The sequence below is a fragment of the Falco peregrinus genome, chromosome 5, assembly GCF_023634155.1.
Source record: "Falco peregrinus isolate bFalPer1 chromosome 5, bFalPer1.pri, whole genome shotgun sequence".
In the NCBI taxonomy this organism is placed as follows: domain Eukaryota; kingdom Metazoa; phylum Chordata; class Aves; order Falconiformes; family Falconidae; genus Falco; species Falco peregrinus.
Window position 1 is genome coordinate 68,632,456 of NC_073725.1, and position 18,091 is coordinate 68,650,546.

General features: G+C 66.1%; 3 protein-coding genes across 4 annotated transcripts in view; 2 read left to right on the forward strand and 1 right to left on the reverse strand.

Moving 5' to 3' along the window:
• STK11 (serine/threonine kinase 11) overlaps positions 1-906 on the forward strand; it is a 48,833-nt gene extending 47,927 nt beyond the window's left edge. The window contains exon 10 of one of the 2 annotated variants that reach the window (XM_005240805.4): positions 292-906. The gene's annotated coding sequence lies outside the window, so the exon portion shown is untranslated. The remainder of the gene's footprint in view (positions 1-291) is intronic. The other variant, XM_013301969.3, reaches the window with a different exon arrangement.
• Positions 907-984: 78 nt separating this feature from the next.
• CBARP (CACN subunit beta associated regulatory protein) lies at positions 985-9,503 on the reverse strand. The gene is given in 11 exon segments (XM_055804670.1): positions 985-3,501; positions 3,503-3,659; positions 3,998-4,181; positions 4,310-4,517; positions 4,854-5,006; positions 5,223-5,397; positions 5,470-5,635; positions 5,989-6,050; positions 6,161-6,306; positions 6,946-7,017; positions 9,336-9,503. Coding segments are annotated over 10 exon segments (2,322 nt in total). The 5' UTR covers positions 6,994-7,017; positions 9,336-9,503; the 3' UTR covers positions 985-2,478.
• ATP5F1D (ATP synthase F1 subunit delta) lies at positions 8,696-13,915 on the forward strand. The gene is made up of 6 exons (XM_055805174.1): positions 8,696-8,884; positions 10,331-10,549; positions 11,549-11,702; positions 12,157-12,245; positions 12,782-12,909; positions 13,786-13,915. The coding sequence occupies exons 1-5, from the start codon at positions 8,696-8,698 to the stop codon at positions 12,902-12,904; spliced, it is 774 nt and encodes a 257-aa protein (XP_055661149.1). The 3' UTR covers positions 12,905-12,909; positions 13,786-13,915.
• The last annotated feature ends 4,176 nt before the right edge of the window (positions 13,916-18,091 follow it).

Consider the following 18,091-nt stretch of genomic DNA (forward strand, 5'->3'; position numbering starts at 1 on the left):
CTCCTGCTGCCTTTTCCCCTGGGGGTTTTGCTTCCCGGCTGCAGGGGCAGGTCGGGGGGCTGCAAGCACCCCCACCCCACCCGGGGGCAGAGCAGGGACCCCCGCCCCCTCGCTCCCATCCGCACGGCGCTGTCAGGAGGGAGACCTGGAGCAGGATGCGACCTGCCCGTGGGCACGCCGGGGGGCCGGAGCAGAGCGAGGGGGGGGGGGGCACGCTTGTGCCCCGCTCCCCCCCCCCCCCCCCGCCCCCGGTTCGGCCCTCACCCCGCCACCTCTCTGTTCTCCCGCAAGCAGCATCCCAGGGCCCAGGCCAGCCTGCATCCCCCATCCTTGCCCCATCTCTCCATCTCTCCTGGGAGTGGACTGTGCTTGCGATCCAAAAAGAATCCAGAGGAAACCAACCAAGGAAACAGCCCCCCACCCTCCCTGCGGCCCCCCGCTCCGGCCAGCGCCAGGAACCAGAAGCTGATGGGTGGCCAGATCCCACTTACCACCTCGGAAGATGAAATCTCCGGCTGTGAAGATGCTGCCCCTCCTCCCCAATCACTCTTTGCCAATCAAGACACTGATTCTCTTTTTAATTTCGCGATGGGAAGGGTGGGATGAGGGGGCCGGGGGGCGGTGGGACCCCTGCCCCTCTCCCTGCTGGGCCCAGCCGTGCCCACCCTGGCTGTGTAGAAGTCGTGCAAAGCCATTGCCGTGCACTTTATGTTTTAGACTACTGTTATATATTATATATTTTCCTCCTTTTTTTTTTTTTGTTTTGTTTATATTTGCGGTATATTTAGAGATTTCTACACATTGTGATGTGTTTAAAATAAACCAGATGAGGAAAAAAAAACAGGTATTAAGACAAAGCAAAACTCTATTAAACCTGCATGCTGTAAAAGGGCTCGGAAAAGGGAATGGGTGCGTTCGTCTTTTTTTTCTCTCTCTTTTTTTTTTTTTTTTTTTAAAAGAGAAAAAAAATAAACTGAAAACAGCGAGGTGGGTTTCATGTCCTTCCTCCTGCAGCAAGCGGGATGGGGGGGGGGGCACGGCCAGCCTCTCTCCCTGGGGGGCTGTGCTCCTTTTGGGTGGGTGCGGGGCCCCCCCAAGCAGGATAGGACCCCATCCCCAGGGGGTGGAAGGTAAGAAGCAAGTTCAGAAAAGTCACAGTTGTTTGGGTTTTGGGGTTTTTTTGTTGGGGTTTTTTTGGTCTTTTTTTTTTTTATAGACTTAAAAATGCTGAGTTGTAGATCCAGTTAGCGCTTTGGACAGAGACTTTGCAGAGGGAAGGAGCGACCCAGCCTCTTTACTCACATGCAACTGGGATGCCGTGGAGGGGTGTGGGGGGCCCTCGCTGAGCCCTGCCTGCCCCTCCTGCCCACCCCACTGCCGAGTCTCCCAGGTACCACATCTTCGGTTTGGGGGGGGGGGGCGACATTTTTTTTTTCTCCTTTTTCTCCCCCCGTCCTTTGAAACTCACATAAAAACCCACTAAAAAGCAAACCCCTCCCCCACAGCAGCAGCAGCCACCTCTGTAAAAATCAGTAAATATCCTCTGAACACCTCGAGCCCATCACTGAGCTCCCAGGAAGGGCAGGGGGGTGTGGAGGACTCGGGGCAGGGGGGGGGAGGCCCGACCCCAGGGTCTGCTTTCGCCCTGTACACATGGGCAGAGGGGACAATGCCAGGGGCAGGTGATGGGCAGCCCCCCCTCCTACTGGGGGTATTTACAGGGGGGGGCCCGGGGCTGGTCCTGCTTCCCCAGCCCTAGGGATCCAGCTGCAGCTGCGCCCCCGGGGGCGATGCCCGAGCCCCTCGAGCATCCTCCTGCCCCAGCACGGTGCCCCTAGGCCCCCCCACTTCCAGTTTAGATCCCAGGCTCCCTGTAGAACTGGGAGGGGGTTCGTGGGCTTGAGGAGGCAACTGTCCCCCTCAACAAACAACTGCCCCCCCTGGCAGGGCAGCACCGCAGCATTCCCCAGCCGGCCAGGGGATGCCGAGCTCTGGCCCCTTCCTCACAAGGATGTTCCCAGCCGCACAGGAGGCATTATTGCTTGTAAAACACCAGCGAGAGGGGGGAGAGCGTATCTGCTACACAGCTCTGCCGTGAGGTAAGGATTAGGCCTCAGCTGGGTTTGGGGGTTTATTACCCAAGTCCCTCGTCGCTGACCTCCCAGCCAATGCTCTGCTCCACCTCTGCACCCTGACCCCCGGGGCACCCCCAGCCCGGGCCCTCTGCGGCTGCCTGGCACCTCGGCACCTCGCTCCCAGGAGCGAGGGGGCTCGGCCACCCCACGCTACCGGACCCCCACGGTGTGGGGGGGTACGGCCAGGGGACCCCAGGCGCCCTCCTGGCCTTCCCATGCCAGGGTGACACTTCCCGCGGCACCCCAGGCTGGTCCCCACGCTGGCAGCAGGAGGGGATGGAGCCCCGAACCCCGGTGGGGGCTGTCCCCCCCTGTGCCGGGGTGTCTCCCCCTCGTGCTGGGCCTAAACAGGGCTGTGGTCAGGGGGGGCATCGCTGGCCGCCACGGCCACCACGCACTCGGTGCTGTCTCCTGCCTTCCTCAAGTGCCCATAGAGCCGCTCCTCGAGGCCGCCGGCAATCTTGTCCATCAGCTCCGAGCCGGAGCCCAGCCCCAGGCACCTCCCGGGGCCAGGGCAGTCATGGTCCCTGGGGGGCTCGGAGCCAGCCTTGGGCTCAGGGACCACCTCTCCGGGCTCTTCCACGATCACCTGGATCTCGGGGTCGGGCAGTGCTGGGGCAGGGGGGACCCCATCAGCCGCCTCCGCCGCCTCCTCGTCGCCAGCGCTGACGATGCGGGGCAGGGGGCTGTGGAAGCGGGCATCCAGGGGGTAGTTGGCGCTGTCCCCACGGCGCAGGGGCGTGCGGTGCCGCTCCAGCGCGGGGTAGCGCACGCCGGGGTCGCTGTACTGCTTGGTGTGCTGCCACTGCTTGCGGAGGTGGGTGCGGGAGCGGTGCTTCCCCCGCAGCGGGGACTCGTCGAACTGGGGGTCGTGGCGCACAAAGGCGTTGAACAGGGCGTCTGTCTTCTCGTCGATGCTGTAGTCCCGCCGGGGCAGCGCATCCCGCCCTGGGAACATCTGCCCGTAGGGGGACCAGGCCAGGGGGCTGTGGGGACGGGGGGGTCCCCCACCCGCTGCGCCCCAGGCCGTGCTCCCCTCCTCCTCCTCCTCCTCCTCTTCCTCCTCCTCCTCCGCCTCCAGCTCCTGGCCCTCGAAGCTCTCAAAGATGGTACCTTTCCGCCCTGCGCTGGTGAAGCAAATGCGCTTCTCGGAGGCCGTCTGGTCCTTGGGGGGCCCCTCCTCACCCCCCCGGCTGGGCGCCTCGATGGAGGCGTAGCCACTGTCCATCTGCAGCAGCTTGCGCGTGCCAGGCTCCGACTCCTCCACCTTGGGCCGACCCCAGAGCTTCTCCTCGGGGCCTTCGGCCTCATCCAGGGAGGAGGAGGGGCAGGGGGGCATGCCACCAGCAGAGGAGATGCTGTCCCCCGCCGTCACTGCGCACAGAGTCCTGGTCGTTGCTCCGCTCCGAGGAGGCATACAGCTCCAGCGAGGCACGCAGGCTCCAGATGTCATGGTAGGCGCTGGGCTGCTCCGGGCCACCAGCCTCGCTGGGGCTGCCTGTGCCCCCCTCGCCCGGCTCTAGCCTGCGGGCACCACCCCCAGCATCACGGCAGGGCCGGGATGGACCCGGCGAGCAGCAGGCAGGGGCAACGCCAGCCCAGCAACCACAGGCGTCGCAGCGGTGCTGTGGTGCCACACGGCTCCCCCATGCTGTCCCCAGCGCCCTGCCCATGCACCGATCCACCCTCCCCATCACCGGCTTCCCCTGGACCCTCACCCCACACCCTGCTGCCCCCCGGCCGCCCCACCAAAGCTGCACGAAGGCTGGAGCCCCCCACGCATGGGGGCAGCGTGGGGTCCCTTGGTGCCTTCCCAGAGCCCGGCTCGCCCATCCCCATCCCCTCTATCTACTGAAAAATACCTGCCGAGAGAGGGTGGGGGGCTGGTGGGGGAGGGCAGGAAAGGGCCGCCCGCGGGGTGGAAGGCCACATCATCCGTGTGGGCGATGTACTGGATGATGTCTGTCTGGTGAGGGTCCCAGTCCTCCTGGTCCATGCTCTCGCTGGCTGCCCGCTGCCGCTGGAACTGCCGCCGTTTGGGGGACCCTGGAGGGGGCACAGGGCAGGGCTGGGGGAGACAGTCCCGTCTTGGGGCACAGCAACCCCCCTGCCCACACACAGCTCCACCCGGCCGGGCACAGCCCCGCGAGGCCGTGCCCCCCGCTGGCCCCCACCTCTCGTGTCCAGGCTGGACGCCCGCTGGGTGCTCTCCAGCTTCCACTTCTTGATCTTAAAGTAGGGGCTGGCCCCGTCCAGGCTGGCATGGCGGCGCAGGCGGGTGAAGAACTGCAGGACGGTGCCCTGTGCAGGGGCTGGGGGGGGCTCCCCGGGGCCAGCACCGCCCCCCCCAGCCACCTTCCCGCTCCTGGGTGCTGCTGCGAACTGGGGGGGGAGGGGGGAGGGGGACATGAGTGCTCGCTCAGCTCCGGGCAAAGGCCCCCCCCCAGCCCCAGCTCGGTTCCTTTGTCACTGCCGAGCTCAGCTGCAGCAGATGCACAAATGTCCCCTGGGGCCGGGGCTGGGGGGAGGGGGGAGCAGGGCCCGTTTCTAGCTGGATGCCCACATCTCTCCCCAGAGAGCAGGGGGGGCAGGAAGCCCCCCCGGGCCTGGGGCCGGCCCTGTGCTGGGGGATGGGGCCAGGGACAGGATCCCTGGGGCTGCCAAGGCTGGAGAGCCCCTTCCCCTGCCCGGTCCTGGCCGCTCACCCCCCGCACTCACCAAAGGGCCCTCCCCGGAGTCGGAGGAGGCGGACGGGCTGGCCTCGGTGAAGCTGGTGTCCACGGTGGAGTTGTAGGTGTCCCCGGGCAGGGCAGAGCTGGGGCACACAGCATGGCTGGGCAGCGCCGGCTGGGGCAGGGCCCCTGTGGGGGGCTGCAAGGCAGAGTGTGCTCAGGGGGATGTGCATGAGGGTCAGGGACCGGGAGGGGGCCCCTGCACCCCAGGGCCTCCCATCCCCACATCCAGCAATGCCCTGAGACTCCCACCCCGGGTCCAGCATTGCCTCCTTGGGGTGCTGCAGGACACCTGGACCCCTGTCCCCACTGTGTCGTGTCCCACCACGTCCCCCTTGGGGTGCTGACAGCTCACCTGGAAGATGGCAAGGCCAGGCTTGGGGGGGGGCAGGCGGGGGGTCATGGCCAGGCTGTTCTCGCTGGACTCGCACTCGTGGATGGTGACAATCTTGAGGGCAGGTGGTGGGAGGTGCAGGTGGGTCAGGCGGGCGTTCTTCAGGTGGTGGAAGTCCCCCTCTGTCAGCGTGTACCTGCAGGGCACGCCGGGTTAGGAGTGGCGTCCCTAGCCCACCCAGCCCACCCCCCCCAGCCCAGCGTTTCACCTCCTCCCCTTCTCCTGGGTCTTCTTGCCCTGGTCAAAGAGAGTGGCCTCGTTGAAGGAGACACGGCGGGCAGTGGAGGAGCTGGAGGACAGAAACCGCTCATTCTCCACATCCCGGTAGCTGGAGGACGATAGGCAGTCGGGTTCCTCCACTTTGATGGTGATATCTGTAGAGAAAGGGGGTCAGCAACCAGGGTCCCCCCTGCCGTGTGCACGCCAGCTTCCCCAGCTGAGGCCTGGCAAACTTGCTGCACCCAGGGCCTCAATGCCAGCCCGGTGGTCCCTGCTCCTGGCCACCAGTCCCAGGCAGGCCACCACTGGGATGGACGATGGGGGGTGCAAGGTGTGCATGACCATCCCTGCCCCAGGCCTGGGCAATGCACCCAGGAGAGCGACAGTCCAGGAGCTGCTTTCCCGCCCACCGGGGAGCTGGGGGCGCTGCTGGGGGTGCAACTGGTGTTACTGGTGGGCAATCGCTCGCAGGTCACCATGGCACCCCCGGCCCCGCCATGGCACTCACCCTGGGCTGGCTGTGAGTCGTCCAGGTAGGTGGTGGTAGTTTTCTCAGGGTCATCACTGGCTCTGTGGGGGAAGGAGGGTCAGCGGTGCCCCATGCCAGCCCCCTGACCCCTTTAGCAGTGCCACATACCCCAGGGACAGCCGCAATGCCTGTCCCCGCAGCCCATCCCCACCTGGAGTGCCGGCGGTTGGCCTCGCAGCACCGGCGGCAGATGATCAGGATGCCAGAGAGCAGGACCAGGGTGCCCCCGATGAAGATGGAGAGCAGGGCAAGGAGCAGCACGTAGCCATCCTGGGGGGAACCCTCGCCAGGCACCACCTGCACAGGATGTCAGGGGCCGAATTGCTGGGGATGCACTGGAGGAGGGGACATGGCCCAGCCCCAAACCCTGCCCCACTGGGGTGCCAGAGCAGCCCCCTCCTGCGCTGAGGCTGATGCTGAGCACTGCTCCCCAGAGATGCTCGCGCTCCCCCGCCACCCCCCGGGCCTGCTGCCGGCTCCAGGGACCTGCCTTCACCAAGGCAACCGCAGCCAGCGGGGGCAGAGCCGTCAGCGGCCCCCGCACCAAGCAGGAGTGGGGATGGGGACAGGACCCCAGCCCTGCCCCAGCATGGGTGTCTTGGTCACACCCCTGGGCTATGGGAGAGAGGCTGACCTGGTGGCAGCACCCAGGCTCCCCTGAACCCCCAGCACCCGGAGTGTTTCAGGGGGTTGCAGAGGACACAAAGGGGTGTCACCCACCCCCAGGATGGGTGGAACAAGGTGAGCGACAACGGGGCTGGGTGGCTGCTGCCATCCCCACTCGGGTGCAGACCCCAGCCCCACAGCAGCCACGCAGACCCCACACCTCCCAGGCACTGCCCCACATCAGGACACTCATCCCCACCCTCCCCTGGGACCCCGAGGATGGCAGCATGGGCAGGGGCAGGCAGGGACGGGCAGGGTGGCCTCACTCACCGTGGCACTCTCCGTCGCGTTGTCCCAGGGTGTCGGGTCATCGCTCATGGTCCGTCCTGGCCCAAGCGCGTCCTGCAGTGGGGGGAGACAGTGGGAGGCACCGGGCAGGGGCGGCGGGGCCGGGCTGGGGCCAGCGGCGGCTCCTGCCCGGCCCCGGGCCCTGCCCAGCACCGCGGTGCGGAGCTGCCGGGAGGGACGGAGAGGGAGGGACTGGGATGGATAGATGGAGGGAGGGATGGAGGGAGGGACCGGGATGAAGGGATGGAGGGAGGGTGTGGTCAGGAGGGAGGATGGAGGCACGGAGAGAGGGAGGGAGGGAGGGTGCGGCCGGGAGGGATGGAGAGGCAGGGATGGAGAGGCAGGGATGGAGAGGCAGGGATGGAGAGGCAGGGATGGAGAGAAGGAGGCAGGAGCACTGCCCCTGCCCGAGGAGCCCCCAGGCACTACTCCCACGCCACACTCACGCCTGGAGCACAGACCCTGTCCCCGTGGAGCCCCATGCCAGGGTGGAGAGATGCTGCGCTCCCCGTGCCAGGCTGGGAACCACAGCACCCAAGCGCTGGTCAGTCCTGATGGCCAGAGCTGCCCCGGGGTGGGGCTGATCCTGCCCCAGGGTCCCACCTGGGGTGGCTCGCAGGGAAGGGGATGACATCACGCTGCCCCAACACTGCTGTCCCTAGGGAGCCATGGGGCCAAAGCGCAGCCCCCAGCACCCAGGCACCACTGCTGGAGGGGATGAGACTGCCAGGGGTCTGGGGGTGCTCGAGGGCCCCTCAGCAGGGAAGGGCAGCAGATGGCTGCCCCACACAGTGTGTGAACAGAGCTGGCGTGGGTGTCACTGGAGCGTGACGGGTGACGCTTCTGAGTCAGCCCAGCAGTGGCTCCGTCACTGGACTGTCACCATGCAGGAAGGGGATGGGGCCGCAGAGGGGCCCACGGGTGATGGAGAAGGGCCAAGCACCTGAGGAGTGAGAGCCACCAGAGCCAGGGGACACAGGGCTCTGCGTCCCTGCCACAGCATAAACCCTGCGGCCTTTGAGCATCTGGCCGAGAGCTCCTTGCCCTTCCGTGCTGCCAGCACGGGCCCGGGGGGGAAGGGGTCTTCCCTAGGGTCTGCCAAGCTCCAGCTCCCACTGTGGGCCTGTGCGTCCCCATCCGCGTGTCCTGGGCTGCTGGGGTGGACGATGCTGGTGGCAGGGGAGCCCCCTGGAGCGGCAGGCAGGGGTGGGCGTTGTGCCGGCTGGGGTGCTCAGAAACTGCCCAAAATCAGATCAGTGAAAAACGTGAATGGAGCCCGTGGCTGGGTGGGAAAAGCCACTTGCAGGGACAGCACAGGGGGTGACAGTGTCACAGCTGGCAGCGAGAGCCGGTGACAGCTGTGCTGCACGGGGCTGGGGGCAGCCCTGCCACAGCTCCGGGTGCCATCTCCTCCGGGGGATGTCGGGGTGCCAGGCACCACCTGGGGCAGAAACCCCTCACCTGCACCGGCCCTGGGGCATCTCTGAGCTGCCGGGGCAAGTGGGGCAGCGTGACGTGACCCTCAGGGGCAGGAGAAGGGGGTCCCTGCTCCAGCCACCAGCTGTGCTGGGGGGCACCCCAGGCCTGGCATGGGGGACCCCGGGGTGGGCGGGCTGCGGCTCCATGCGGGATGGGTGCCCCTGGGTGGGATCCCTGCGGGGCACCCTCTGGCCAGAGGCAGGGGCGCGGGGGGCCGGGGTGAGCAGGAAGAATGTCCCTCCTGTTCCCCATCATGGAGGAATCCCGTCTCCATGGCGACCCGGCGGGAACAGGACGGCCATTGTCTGGAGGAGGGGGCCGGTCCCCGCGGTCCCCGGGCTGTCCCCCCACGGCGGGGACACGGGGCCGCCGCCGGTGCCCACGGCGGGGGCCGCGGGACCGGGGGACACCGGTGCTGCCGCGGTCCCAGACGTGGGAGCCGGTAGGATGGGACGGGGGGGATCGGGGCGGGTCTGCTCCCCACGCGTGTGCGCGCCCCGCGGGGCCCGGCCGGGGCTGGGCTGGGTGCGGGGGGACCCGCTCTGCTCCCCCCGGGTGCAACGCACCCCCGGCCCCGGGCCGGTGACGGGGGATGCGGGCAGGGATGCGGGAGGGAGGCAGGGATGCAGGCAGGGACGCCGGCAGGGATGCAGGCAGGGATGTGGGGCAGGGATGCAGGCAGGGACGGAGGCTGTGGGGCAGGGCTGTGGGGCGGAGATGCAGGCAGGACTGTGGGGCGGAGATGCAGGCAGGGATGCGGACAGGATGCGGGTAGGGATGCGGGAGCCCCCGGGACCTCCCCGCGCGGTGAGGCGTGATGAGCTTCCTTCGGCCGGGCCGGCCCTGACTGTCGCGATAGGGGCTGTCGCGAGGCGGCGGGGCTAGACACTCACCTACAACTGGGACCGGGGCTCCATCGCCGCCGCTGCGCTCGGTGCGGCGGGGCGGCCCCGGGATTTATGAATGAACCGGAGCCGCCCCCGCGCGGCGCGGGCGTCACGTGGGGACAGGGGCTGCCCCGAGCCCTGCCTGCCCCCCAGCTCGGGCTGCCCCACCGCCCGGGCTGCCCCCCAGCTCTGCCTGCCCCCGAGCTCTGCCTGCCCCACCGCCCGGGCTGCCCCCCAGCTCTGCCTGCCCCACCGCCCGGGCTGCCCCCCAGCTCTGCCTGCCCCACACCCCTGCCTGCCCCCCAGCTCTGCCTGCCCCACACTGCCTGCCTCACCACCCAGCCTGCCCCACACCGCCTGGCTTGCCCCCCAGCTCTGCCTGCCCCACACTGCCTGCCCCATGACACCCCTGCTTACCTCCCTGCCCGGCCTCCCCCCAGCCCTGCCTGCCCTAAAACACCCCTGCCTGCCCTCCAGCTCTGCCTGCCCCACAACACCTGCCTGCCCCTCAGTCCAGCTTGCCCCCAGCCCAATCTGCCCCACTACCCTGCCTGCCCCCCAGCTTGGCCTGCCCCACCACCCGGCCTCCCCCCAGCCCTGCCTGCCCCACAACACCCCAGCCTGCTCCACCACTCTGCCTGCCCCAAAACCTGTCTTGCCCCACCGCCCTGCCTGCCCCCCAGCCCTACCTGCCCCACTGCCCAGCCTGCCGCCCAGCACCGCAGCCCTGGGCCAGCCACAGGCTAGGGCCCCCGCGGCGGGATGGGACGGGAAGGATGCAGGGCAGGAGCGGCCCTTGGAGCCGACGGGGCACGGCCAGAGCCGGGGGGTCGCCCCCGGGGCCCCACTGCCCGGGGGGGGGGGGGGGCCGGGCAGGGCCGGCGCTGTGCGGGGCCGCGGCCCCACCACCTGTCGGGGAAGACTACAATTCCCATGCGCCCCTGCGGGCCAGCACGAAACGTCACTTCCGGGCGGGGCGCGACGCCCCACGGGCCGTGTAGTCGAGCGGCGCGGAGCACGCCGGGAGCTGCAGTCCGCCGCCGTCCCGGCCTGCCCCGCGCCGCCCGCTCGCCCTTGCCGCCGCCATGTTCCGCGCCCGCCGCCTCCTCCCGCGGCTCTTCGCCCGCCGGGCGCTGCTGCCGCCGCCGCGCGCCCGCGGCTATGCCGAGCCTGCCGGCGGCCCGGTGCCCATGGCCTTCACCTTCGCCTCGCCCACGCAGGTAGGCCGCGGGCCCGGGCCCGGCCCCCTCGGTCGCCTGCGGCGGCCGGTGCGCGCTGCGGCGGGGCGAGGCTTGCGCTGCCGCCCCCGCGGGACGGGCTGTGCCCGGGGCCGGGCGGGGGGGCGGCGGGGCCGGCTCCCGGCGCTGGGCGCGGGCGGACGGGCCGGGGCAGGAGCGGGGCCGGGCATGGCGGGGCCGCGCGGTGTCCCCACCGCTCTGCCCGGCCCGGCCTTCCCCCGAGCTCAGCCCCGGGGCCGCCGCGCCGCCCCTCCCGGCCCGCTGCCGCTCTCCCCCCGCCGCCCTGCGGGCGCCCCGCTCCCGCTGCAGCGCTGCCGAGGCCCGCGGGGTGACGTTCTTGCTCTTCCCGCCCGGCCCTGCTGCTGCAGCCACCGGCTGCCGGCGCTGCCGCCCCGGGGCGGTGTCCTGGCCCCGCTCCCGGCGGCGGGGCACGGCCCTCGCCCGCCCCCGAGGTGCCCGCCGCTTTCCTGGGGCAGGGCGCCGGGGACGGAGCTGTGGTGTCGCAAGGCAGGGTTTGTGCTGCATTGGCAGAGCTGTGTGGGACGCTCGCACGGAGGCTGCGGCGCTGACTCCCATCGCAGCGGTGACGGTTGGCGTCAAGGTCTCCCTACGCTCTTCTCAGGCTTCTCCCAGATGCACCCTTTTCCTCTCGCCCACTCCCGACTTCATGTCTCCGTGTGCCGCCTCCCTGCCTCTGCCACTGTGCACCCACCTCTTGGCAGGCTGGGAGCGCTTCCCCACTCTGTTTGCCAGGACCCCTCCTCCAGAGCCCAGCCCCACTCCCACCCTGTGAAGGTTCAGGCTGTCCCGGTCACACCTTGCTGTGCGTTAAACGCCGTGGCCTGCCAGCTGCTGGGAGCAGGGCTGCTCCCATGGGGTGGGAGCAAGCTGCCTGCCGCACCCCTTGGTTCTCTGGAGCCACCTCTCTTCTTCCCCTCCGTTCCTGGTGATGGACTGCTCCCATCTGCTCTCCCCGGCCAGGTGTTTTACAATGGTGCCAATGTGAAGCAGGTGGACGTGCCCACACTGACCGGCTCCTTCGGTATCCTGGCCTCTCACGTCCCCACCCTCCAGGTCCTCAAACCAGGAGTCGTGACAGTCTATGCTGAGGATGGCACGGCCACCAAGTACTTCGGTAAGGAAAGCAGGTTGGGAAGGAGGAAAGCGTGTGTGTGTGAGGTGCTCTCAGGGCTTTCACAAGGGAGACCCTGCCCATCAAAGTGTGCCCTCATGCTCTTCCAAGGATTTCTGCTTTCCCAGACTCTCAGGGGCTGCTGGAGGCTGCCCTCTGGGGAATCTGCCCTGGAAGATGGGGCTTAGCACGAGGCCCTGGTCTGGGGTCAGGTTTTCTTAGCTTTGCTCAGACTCTCTGGGAGCATCCCCTGCTTTAGCTTCCCTTTCGGTAGGAAACAAGCCTGTGCAGAACAGGAGAAATGTTCTGGGAGGGCACGAAGGTTCTGGCAAATGGATCGTGGAGGTTCCAGGGATGAGCTTGCCAGTTCTGTCCTGTGTGTTGACCCGCAGACGAGGCCCATCTGGCAGTCCTGCCCGTGCTGCCTGACTCAACTGCCGCTGTTGTGCCTTTGCAGTGAGCAGCGGCTCAGTCACGGTCCACGCAGACTCCACCGTGCAGGTGCTGGCAGAGGAGGCGGTGACGATGGACATGCTGGATCTGGTTGTGAGTACCCGATGCCAGTGGACCAGGCCACGCTCTGCCTCCCTTGGGCAGGCCCTGGCAGCCAGGCTGCCTCCTGGAGGGGAATTTGCTGCCTGTTTTTCTCATGTGGGGTGGTTGTCTCAGGAGCTTCCTGTGGCTGCGGAAAGCATGCCCGGACCAAGGGCTTTGCCTTCACCCTGAGCTAACCCATCCCTGCTGATCGGGATCAAAGGCTCAGAGCTCCTCCACAGTGAACTGTCCAGAGGCTTTGGGGAGAGGAAGCCATGCAGTCGTTAACCCTTCCCCAGGCCACTTCCCTCGCCTCGGACAGATGCTGGTCTTGCCCCTCCCCACCCATCTTAGTCTCGGAAACAGCTTTTCCCCAGCAGTGCCTGCAGATAAGTTGTCTGCTGTGCATTAGGGGGTCTGTGGGGCCCTGTGCGCTGGGCTAACAGCTGCAGTGTGGGGAGGGAGAGGGGTGACTCAGGGGCTGTAGGACAAGCCACCTGTCCTGCGGTGGTCTCTCAGTGACGCATTCCTTGTGCTCTCATGTTCAGACCGCAAAATCAAACTTGGAGAAGGCAGTTTCAGAGATGGCTGCAGCATCTGATGAAGCAGCTAAAGCAGAAGCTCAGATTAAAGTAGAAGCTAATGAAGCCCTTGTAAAAGCCCTGGAGTAATTAAGGTAAGTGTCACCTGTATCCAGGCTGAGATTCCCAGACCTGCTCTGGAGCCAAGTCCTGGTTCTGCTGCCCATCGGGAGCTTCCCCTCACAGTGGCCAGGCCTGCTGGGCTGTGTGGGAGCAGACAAGGGTCTGTACCCGGGCTTCAGGGAGCAGTGACATGAGAGCTGTTTCTGTGGCCAGCTGTCAGCTTTGGGGGGCTCGTGGGGGACCCCTGCCCAGAGCTGCTAGATGGCAGCAGGGCCCAGTGCTGTGCCGTGACATGCCACGCTGCAGCACGGTGTAGTAGGACTCGGCTTGATGCTGGGGCAGGCCGGGAGCCTGCAGTCACTGGTGGGGCCTCGCTGCTCCCTCCAGGTCCCCACTGGGACAGGCCACGCCAGGGGCAGCTTGGGAACAGGCTGGATGCCTGGGGCCCCAGAGGGAGAGCGATGCGTGGCCTCTGCTCTGTGTACGCTCCTTCCACTCAAAACAAACAGCTTCTGTCTCAGGGGAGGCAAGGCTGGGCTGCTCGCCTCGTGGCCTCTTTTCCCTCTGCCCTGCTAAGACTGTGCCTCGTCCTTCTTCCTGCGTGCTGGCAGTTGGGGGACTTACTCCACAGCAGTGTGTGTGCTGTGCCTGGCAGGTGAGTCACCAAAAGCCTCTCCAATGGCCTCTGCCTGGAGCAGGTACAGCAAGGCACCGGCTCCCCTGCTATCTCCCTGATCTCTGGTCCCTGTGCTCTTTGGCCCGTGAGGTCAGGTCCGAGAGAGCCGGTGGCTCTTGTTTACTCGCAGCGGTTTTAACAACCTGAGCCAGGGCCAAGCCTTCAGATCAGATTCCACCGCTCTGCTGAGCCCACCCCGAGTTAAACCCAACTCCGCTTCTGTGTGTTGCAGGAATCCCACTGTCGATGTAGAGAAACCCCAGGCTGTCCTACTTGTCCTGGCTTCCCCGATTGTACAGATGGTGCGGGACAAATGGAGGCGGAGAAAACGCTCTGATCAATTAAAAGGAAATGTAATCCCGTCTCGTAGCATGTCACCTTCTTCTGAGGCAGCAAATTGCAGCTTGTGCTGCATGGGTGGCTGCGTGCCTGGGTGCAGGCTCCTGCCCTCACGCTGGGGTCTGCTGGGGTGCAGTGGCTTGGGGAGGGTGTACCGCCGGCGCTGTTCTGGGGTTCGGCAGGGCATTCCCGTGGGAGATTCACCTACAGGAGGCTTATCAGGCAGATTTTATAACCCCCTCCCTGTGCTGTCAGCCACCTCCACCTCCAGTAATCCACCTGGACAGCAGGATTACAGCGGTGCGGGAGGCATCCACGGGGCAGCGCAGGTCTGTACCAGAGGCTTCCTGTCCCAACTCCCCCGCCCCATCCAGCGCTGGCTCTGCTCAGCCTCCTGGCTCTGTTGCTGCAGGAATTCACATCGGCTGGGCTGTTTCTTCACGGTACTTCTTGCAGCTGGACAGCAGCTGCCGGGGCTTTGACCCATTCCCCTAGTCTTGTGTTTCCACTGCGCGTGTGGCACAGTGCGGGGGAGATCTCCCCTTGCTCCTTGGAGACAGGCTTGGTGTGGAGAGGGAAGCAGATGCCATATGCGGTGGGAGTCTTTCCTGAATCCATGTGTGGTGGGGGTAGCTGATGATACTGCTCTGCTGGAGTTGCCGCTTGCCTGGGGGCTTGCTAGCCAGCAGCCCTGTTGGAGGCAGCAGCCCTGGGCTCCTCGCAGCCTGGAGGAAGCAGGAGACACTCGCTTGTGTGTCTGCAGCGAGTTCACCGGTCCCCACGCGCCTCCAGGAAACGGCGGCACTGCTGGGAAGGAGTGGGCTCCAGCAAGGGGCCGGTTCTGCCTGTGCCAGACGCCTGAGGATGCGTGTCTTGCCAACGGCACCATCTGCTCCGAAGCTCCTCGCTGGGTGCCACCCTCCCCAGAGGCATTTCAGGTTCCCTCTGCTGTGCAAACCCCCCCAGCGCAGGCTCGCCAGCTGGGGGAGGCTGAGGCAGCCACCGGCCCTTGCGTGCGTGGGGCTGCGGTCCCTCTGCCTTGCTCTAATCCCCTTTTCCCTGCGGTTTTCCAGCGCCTGCCTGGGAACGCGAGTTGGCTTGCCTGTGTGGGCAGCTGCTGCAGCAAAGGTCAGCGGGCAGCAGGTTCAGCCTCCTGCCTGCCCTCCCCGCGGGCCGTGAGTCGGCTCCCTGCGGCTCCGCAGTTGGAGCAGGGCACAGCTATTTTCAGTGCTGCCACCCAGGATGTAATCTTGGCTGCCTCCTCTTCTTCTCACCACCGCCTCCTCCCCCTCCTCTCGCTCGCTGTGTCTTTCTCTCCCCCCCTTCACAAGTGATCAAAAATAGTGCCTGTGGTGTTAAATTTCTCACTCTCTAGCTTATTAAAAGCCTCTGAGTGCCTGACGCTGAGCCTATTTGAAGCTCAGCCGACTTCCCGGTTTCTGAGCTGCTCCAGTCCCTTTTTCTTTCCTTCCCCTCTCTCTCTCTTTCTTTCTTTTCCTTTTTTTTTTTTTTTTTTTTTTTTTTTTAAAGGTCATACATTGCACCGTGCAGAAGCAAAGCCTCAAAGTCAGAGCGAGTGCTAATTAAAACATCTCAGGAATAACTGGGGACGGATGGCTTCGCTCCCTCTTCCGTTCCCTCTTGCTCTCCTCTGTCCCTGGTTTCTATTTGCGGCGTGTGTGTGCCTCCCTCGACACACGCAGCCGCTCTCTTTCTGACGGAAGGTGGCTGTTGTGTGTGTGTTGGGGTTTTTTTTTTGGTGGGTGTTTTTTTTGTGTGGGTTTTTTTTTTTTTTTTTCATCTAATGGAAGAGCGTTGGCGAGGCCGGGAAGCTGGGGAAACGGCCAGCTGCTATTTTTAGGATGGGAAAAAAGTGTCTTCGTCAGCGTCCTCTCACCAGCTCTTCCCACTGCCTCCCGCCAGCTCAGGGGTGGATGAGGGGGCCAGCAGGGATCCGGCTCTGCCCCCTTGCAGGGTGCCCTCGGCTGGGCTCTGCAGCGTGACGCCTGCTGGGACTTGTAGTCTGCGTTTGAGGGGAGCAGCGAGGGCCCCTCTGGCTCGCCCTGCACCCAGAGTGGCCAAGAGACCCTGGGGACATCCATGTCCCCATGGTGCGGTGGGAGGCTGCTCTCCCCCTGGGCTGTGGCTCCCCTGCCCTCCTGAGTCTGGGGAAAGGGGTTTTTTGTCCTAAATGCTGCCCTGCCGGCGCCCCTGCCGCTGCCAGGCAGCACTGGAGTGGTGCTGAGTGGGCACTGCACCCTGGCTGGCAGCGCTGCAGCCCTGCTCACCCTGCCCTGTGGCTCTGGGGTGCAGGATGATGTGGGGGGCATTCCCTGTGCTCTTGCATGCTCCCCCTTGCAACCGAGTCCCGGCAGGGTCCGTCCGCCCCCCGCAGCCTCAGCTCTGAGCCCCTCACCTGCCTCTGTCCTTGCCCATCACTGCTAATTATCTGGTTCTGTCGAGAGCAGCATTATCCTCCTCCCCCGGCTCGCAGCGCTGAGCTCTCGGCTCCCTCTGCCCACGCCAGGAGCCGCAGTCAGTCACGTCTGTCCTGCTGGATGCCACAAAAATGGTCTCTGACTCTGCGTGGTGCAGGAGGTGTGTGGCTGAACTGGAGGCGAAGCCCTTCCCGGCTCCTGGGATCTGGTGTGGGTGCTGCAGGGATGGACCTTGCTGGGGGGAGGTGGGGATCAAGCCCCGATGTGGACCATGCCTGTGCTGCTGATGTGATCCAGCAGGAGAATCCTCCCTGATCTCCTCCCCAGGGCTCAGGGCGGCTGTGGGGCCATCCCAGCTGGTGGTGGCACCAGCGTGGTGCTTGGCATTGGCACATGCCCTTGCAGCCCGCCGCCTTCATCCATGGCCGAGGCAAAAGGTCTTTCCCCGCCGCTTCATGGGGCAGTGGGTGCTGGGGCAGCGCCTTTTCCCTGCACTTTGGTCCCCAATCCAGGCAGGATGCAGGGCCATGGCAGCTGGGAGCACGGGCACGGCGCGGCGGAGTTATTATGGGGAGCCTGGGATCTGTTTCCCTCCAGCTTTCAGCTCCCTGGGATCTGTTTGTCTCCAGCTTTCGGCTGCCGCGGGGTGGGGTGGGCGTGAGAGGGAAACGTTCGTGTGCAGGAGGGAAGGGCTGCCTGGAAAATGGCGTGAGCGGGGGTGGCGGGCCGGCGTGTCGCCCTCCTTCCTTTCCACCGAGGGCTTTTTTCGCCCATGACTTGCATCTTCTGCTGCCAGATGGAGGGTGGGGAGCTGGGCCGGGAGCACTCGGAAAGTGAAGCATCACCGTTTCTGCCAGCGTTGCCACTGGCAGCTCTTCTCTTGGGGGATGATTTCCGAGAAGGGCCGAATCTCCGGGTGCTGTGTCTCCTCCCGGTGCTGTGTCCCTTCCCGGTGCTTGGCCACATGGCATTTCCACCGTCCCACCCAGATCCCGAATGCAGGGGAAAGGTTTGAGCTCTCTCGTTTCTTTGCAGGGAAAAAAATAACACAACCCCAAACCCCACCGCAGCCCCAGGATTCCCCCCGCTCCCAGCCGGGCTGACTCATCTGGCAGAGCCGCCGCTTTCCCTGCCCCAGCCCTCGCTGCTTGGGATCCTGCCTGGCCTCTGGCAGCTGCCGCATCCTCGGTGCCCCCCTTGTGATATCGGGGGGGGGGCTGCAGGGACTGCCCCCCACCCCTCATCCCTGCCGGGGGGGCTATAGGGGGTGGAAGGCAGCCCTGCTCGCAGCCCCCCAGGAGCTTGGGAAGCCTTGGAGCCAGGAGCACCCTGCCAAGGCTTTCTGGCACCCGGCTGCAGACCTGGCTCCCGCCAGGACCCCTCCCCAACCCCCATGGCCACAGGGGGCTGCCTGTGGCCCCAGTGCCGGCGGCATGGGAAGGTCAGCAGAGGCTCCGCACGCTGCCAGCACCAGCCCGGTCACGTCCTTGGGCCAAGTTGCCCTTGGGTGGCTCGAAGGCCGAATCCTCACAACTTCCTTCTCCGGGGGGGCAGCGCTGCTGTAATGATTAACCCGCGCTGCGTTAGTCGTTCCATCCTGCAACCTTTTTTTCCTCTTGGTTTCCAGCACGGGAAAATGTTCCGCTTCTGCTGATCTCCCATGCATGTGGCCCCCGTGGTGGGAGCGTGGCAGAGCTCGGGGAAAATCCCCACGGGCAGGGCAGGCAGGAGCAGGGGACCCGGGCTCGGGGCACGGTGCCG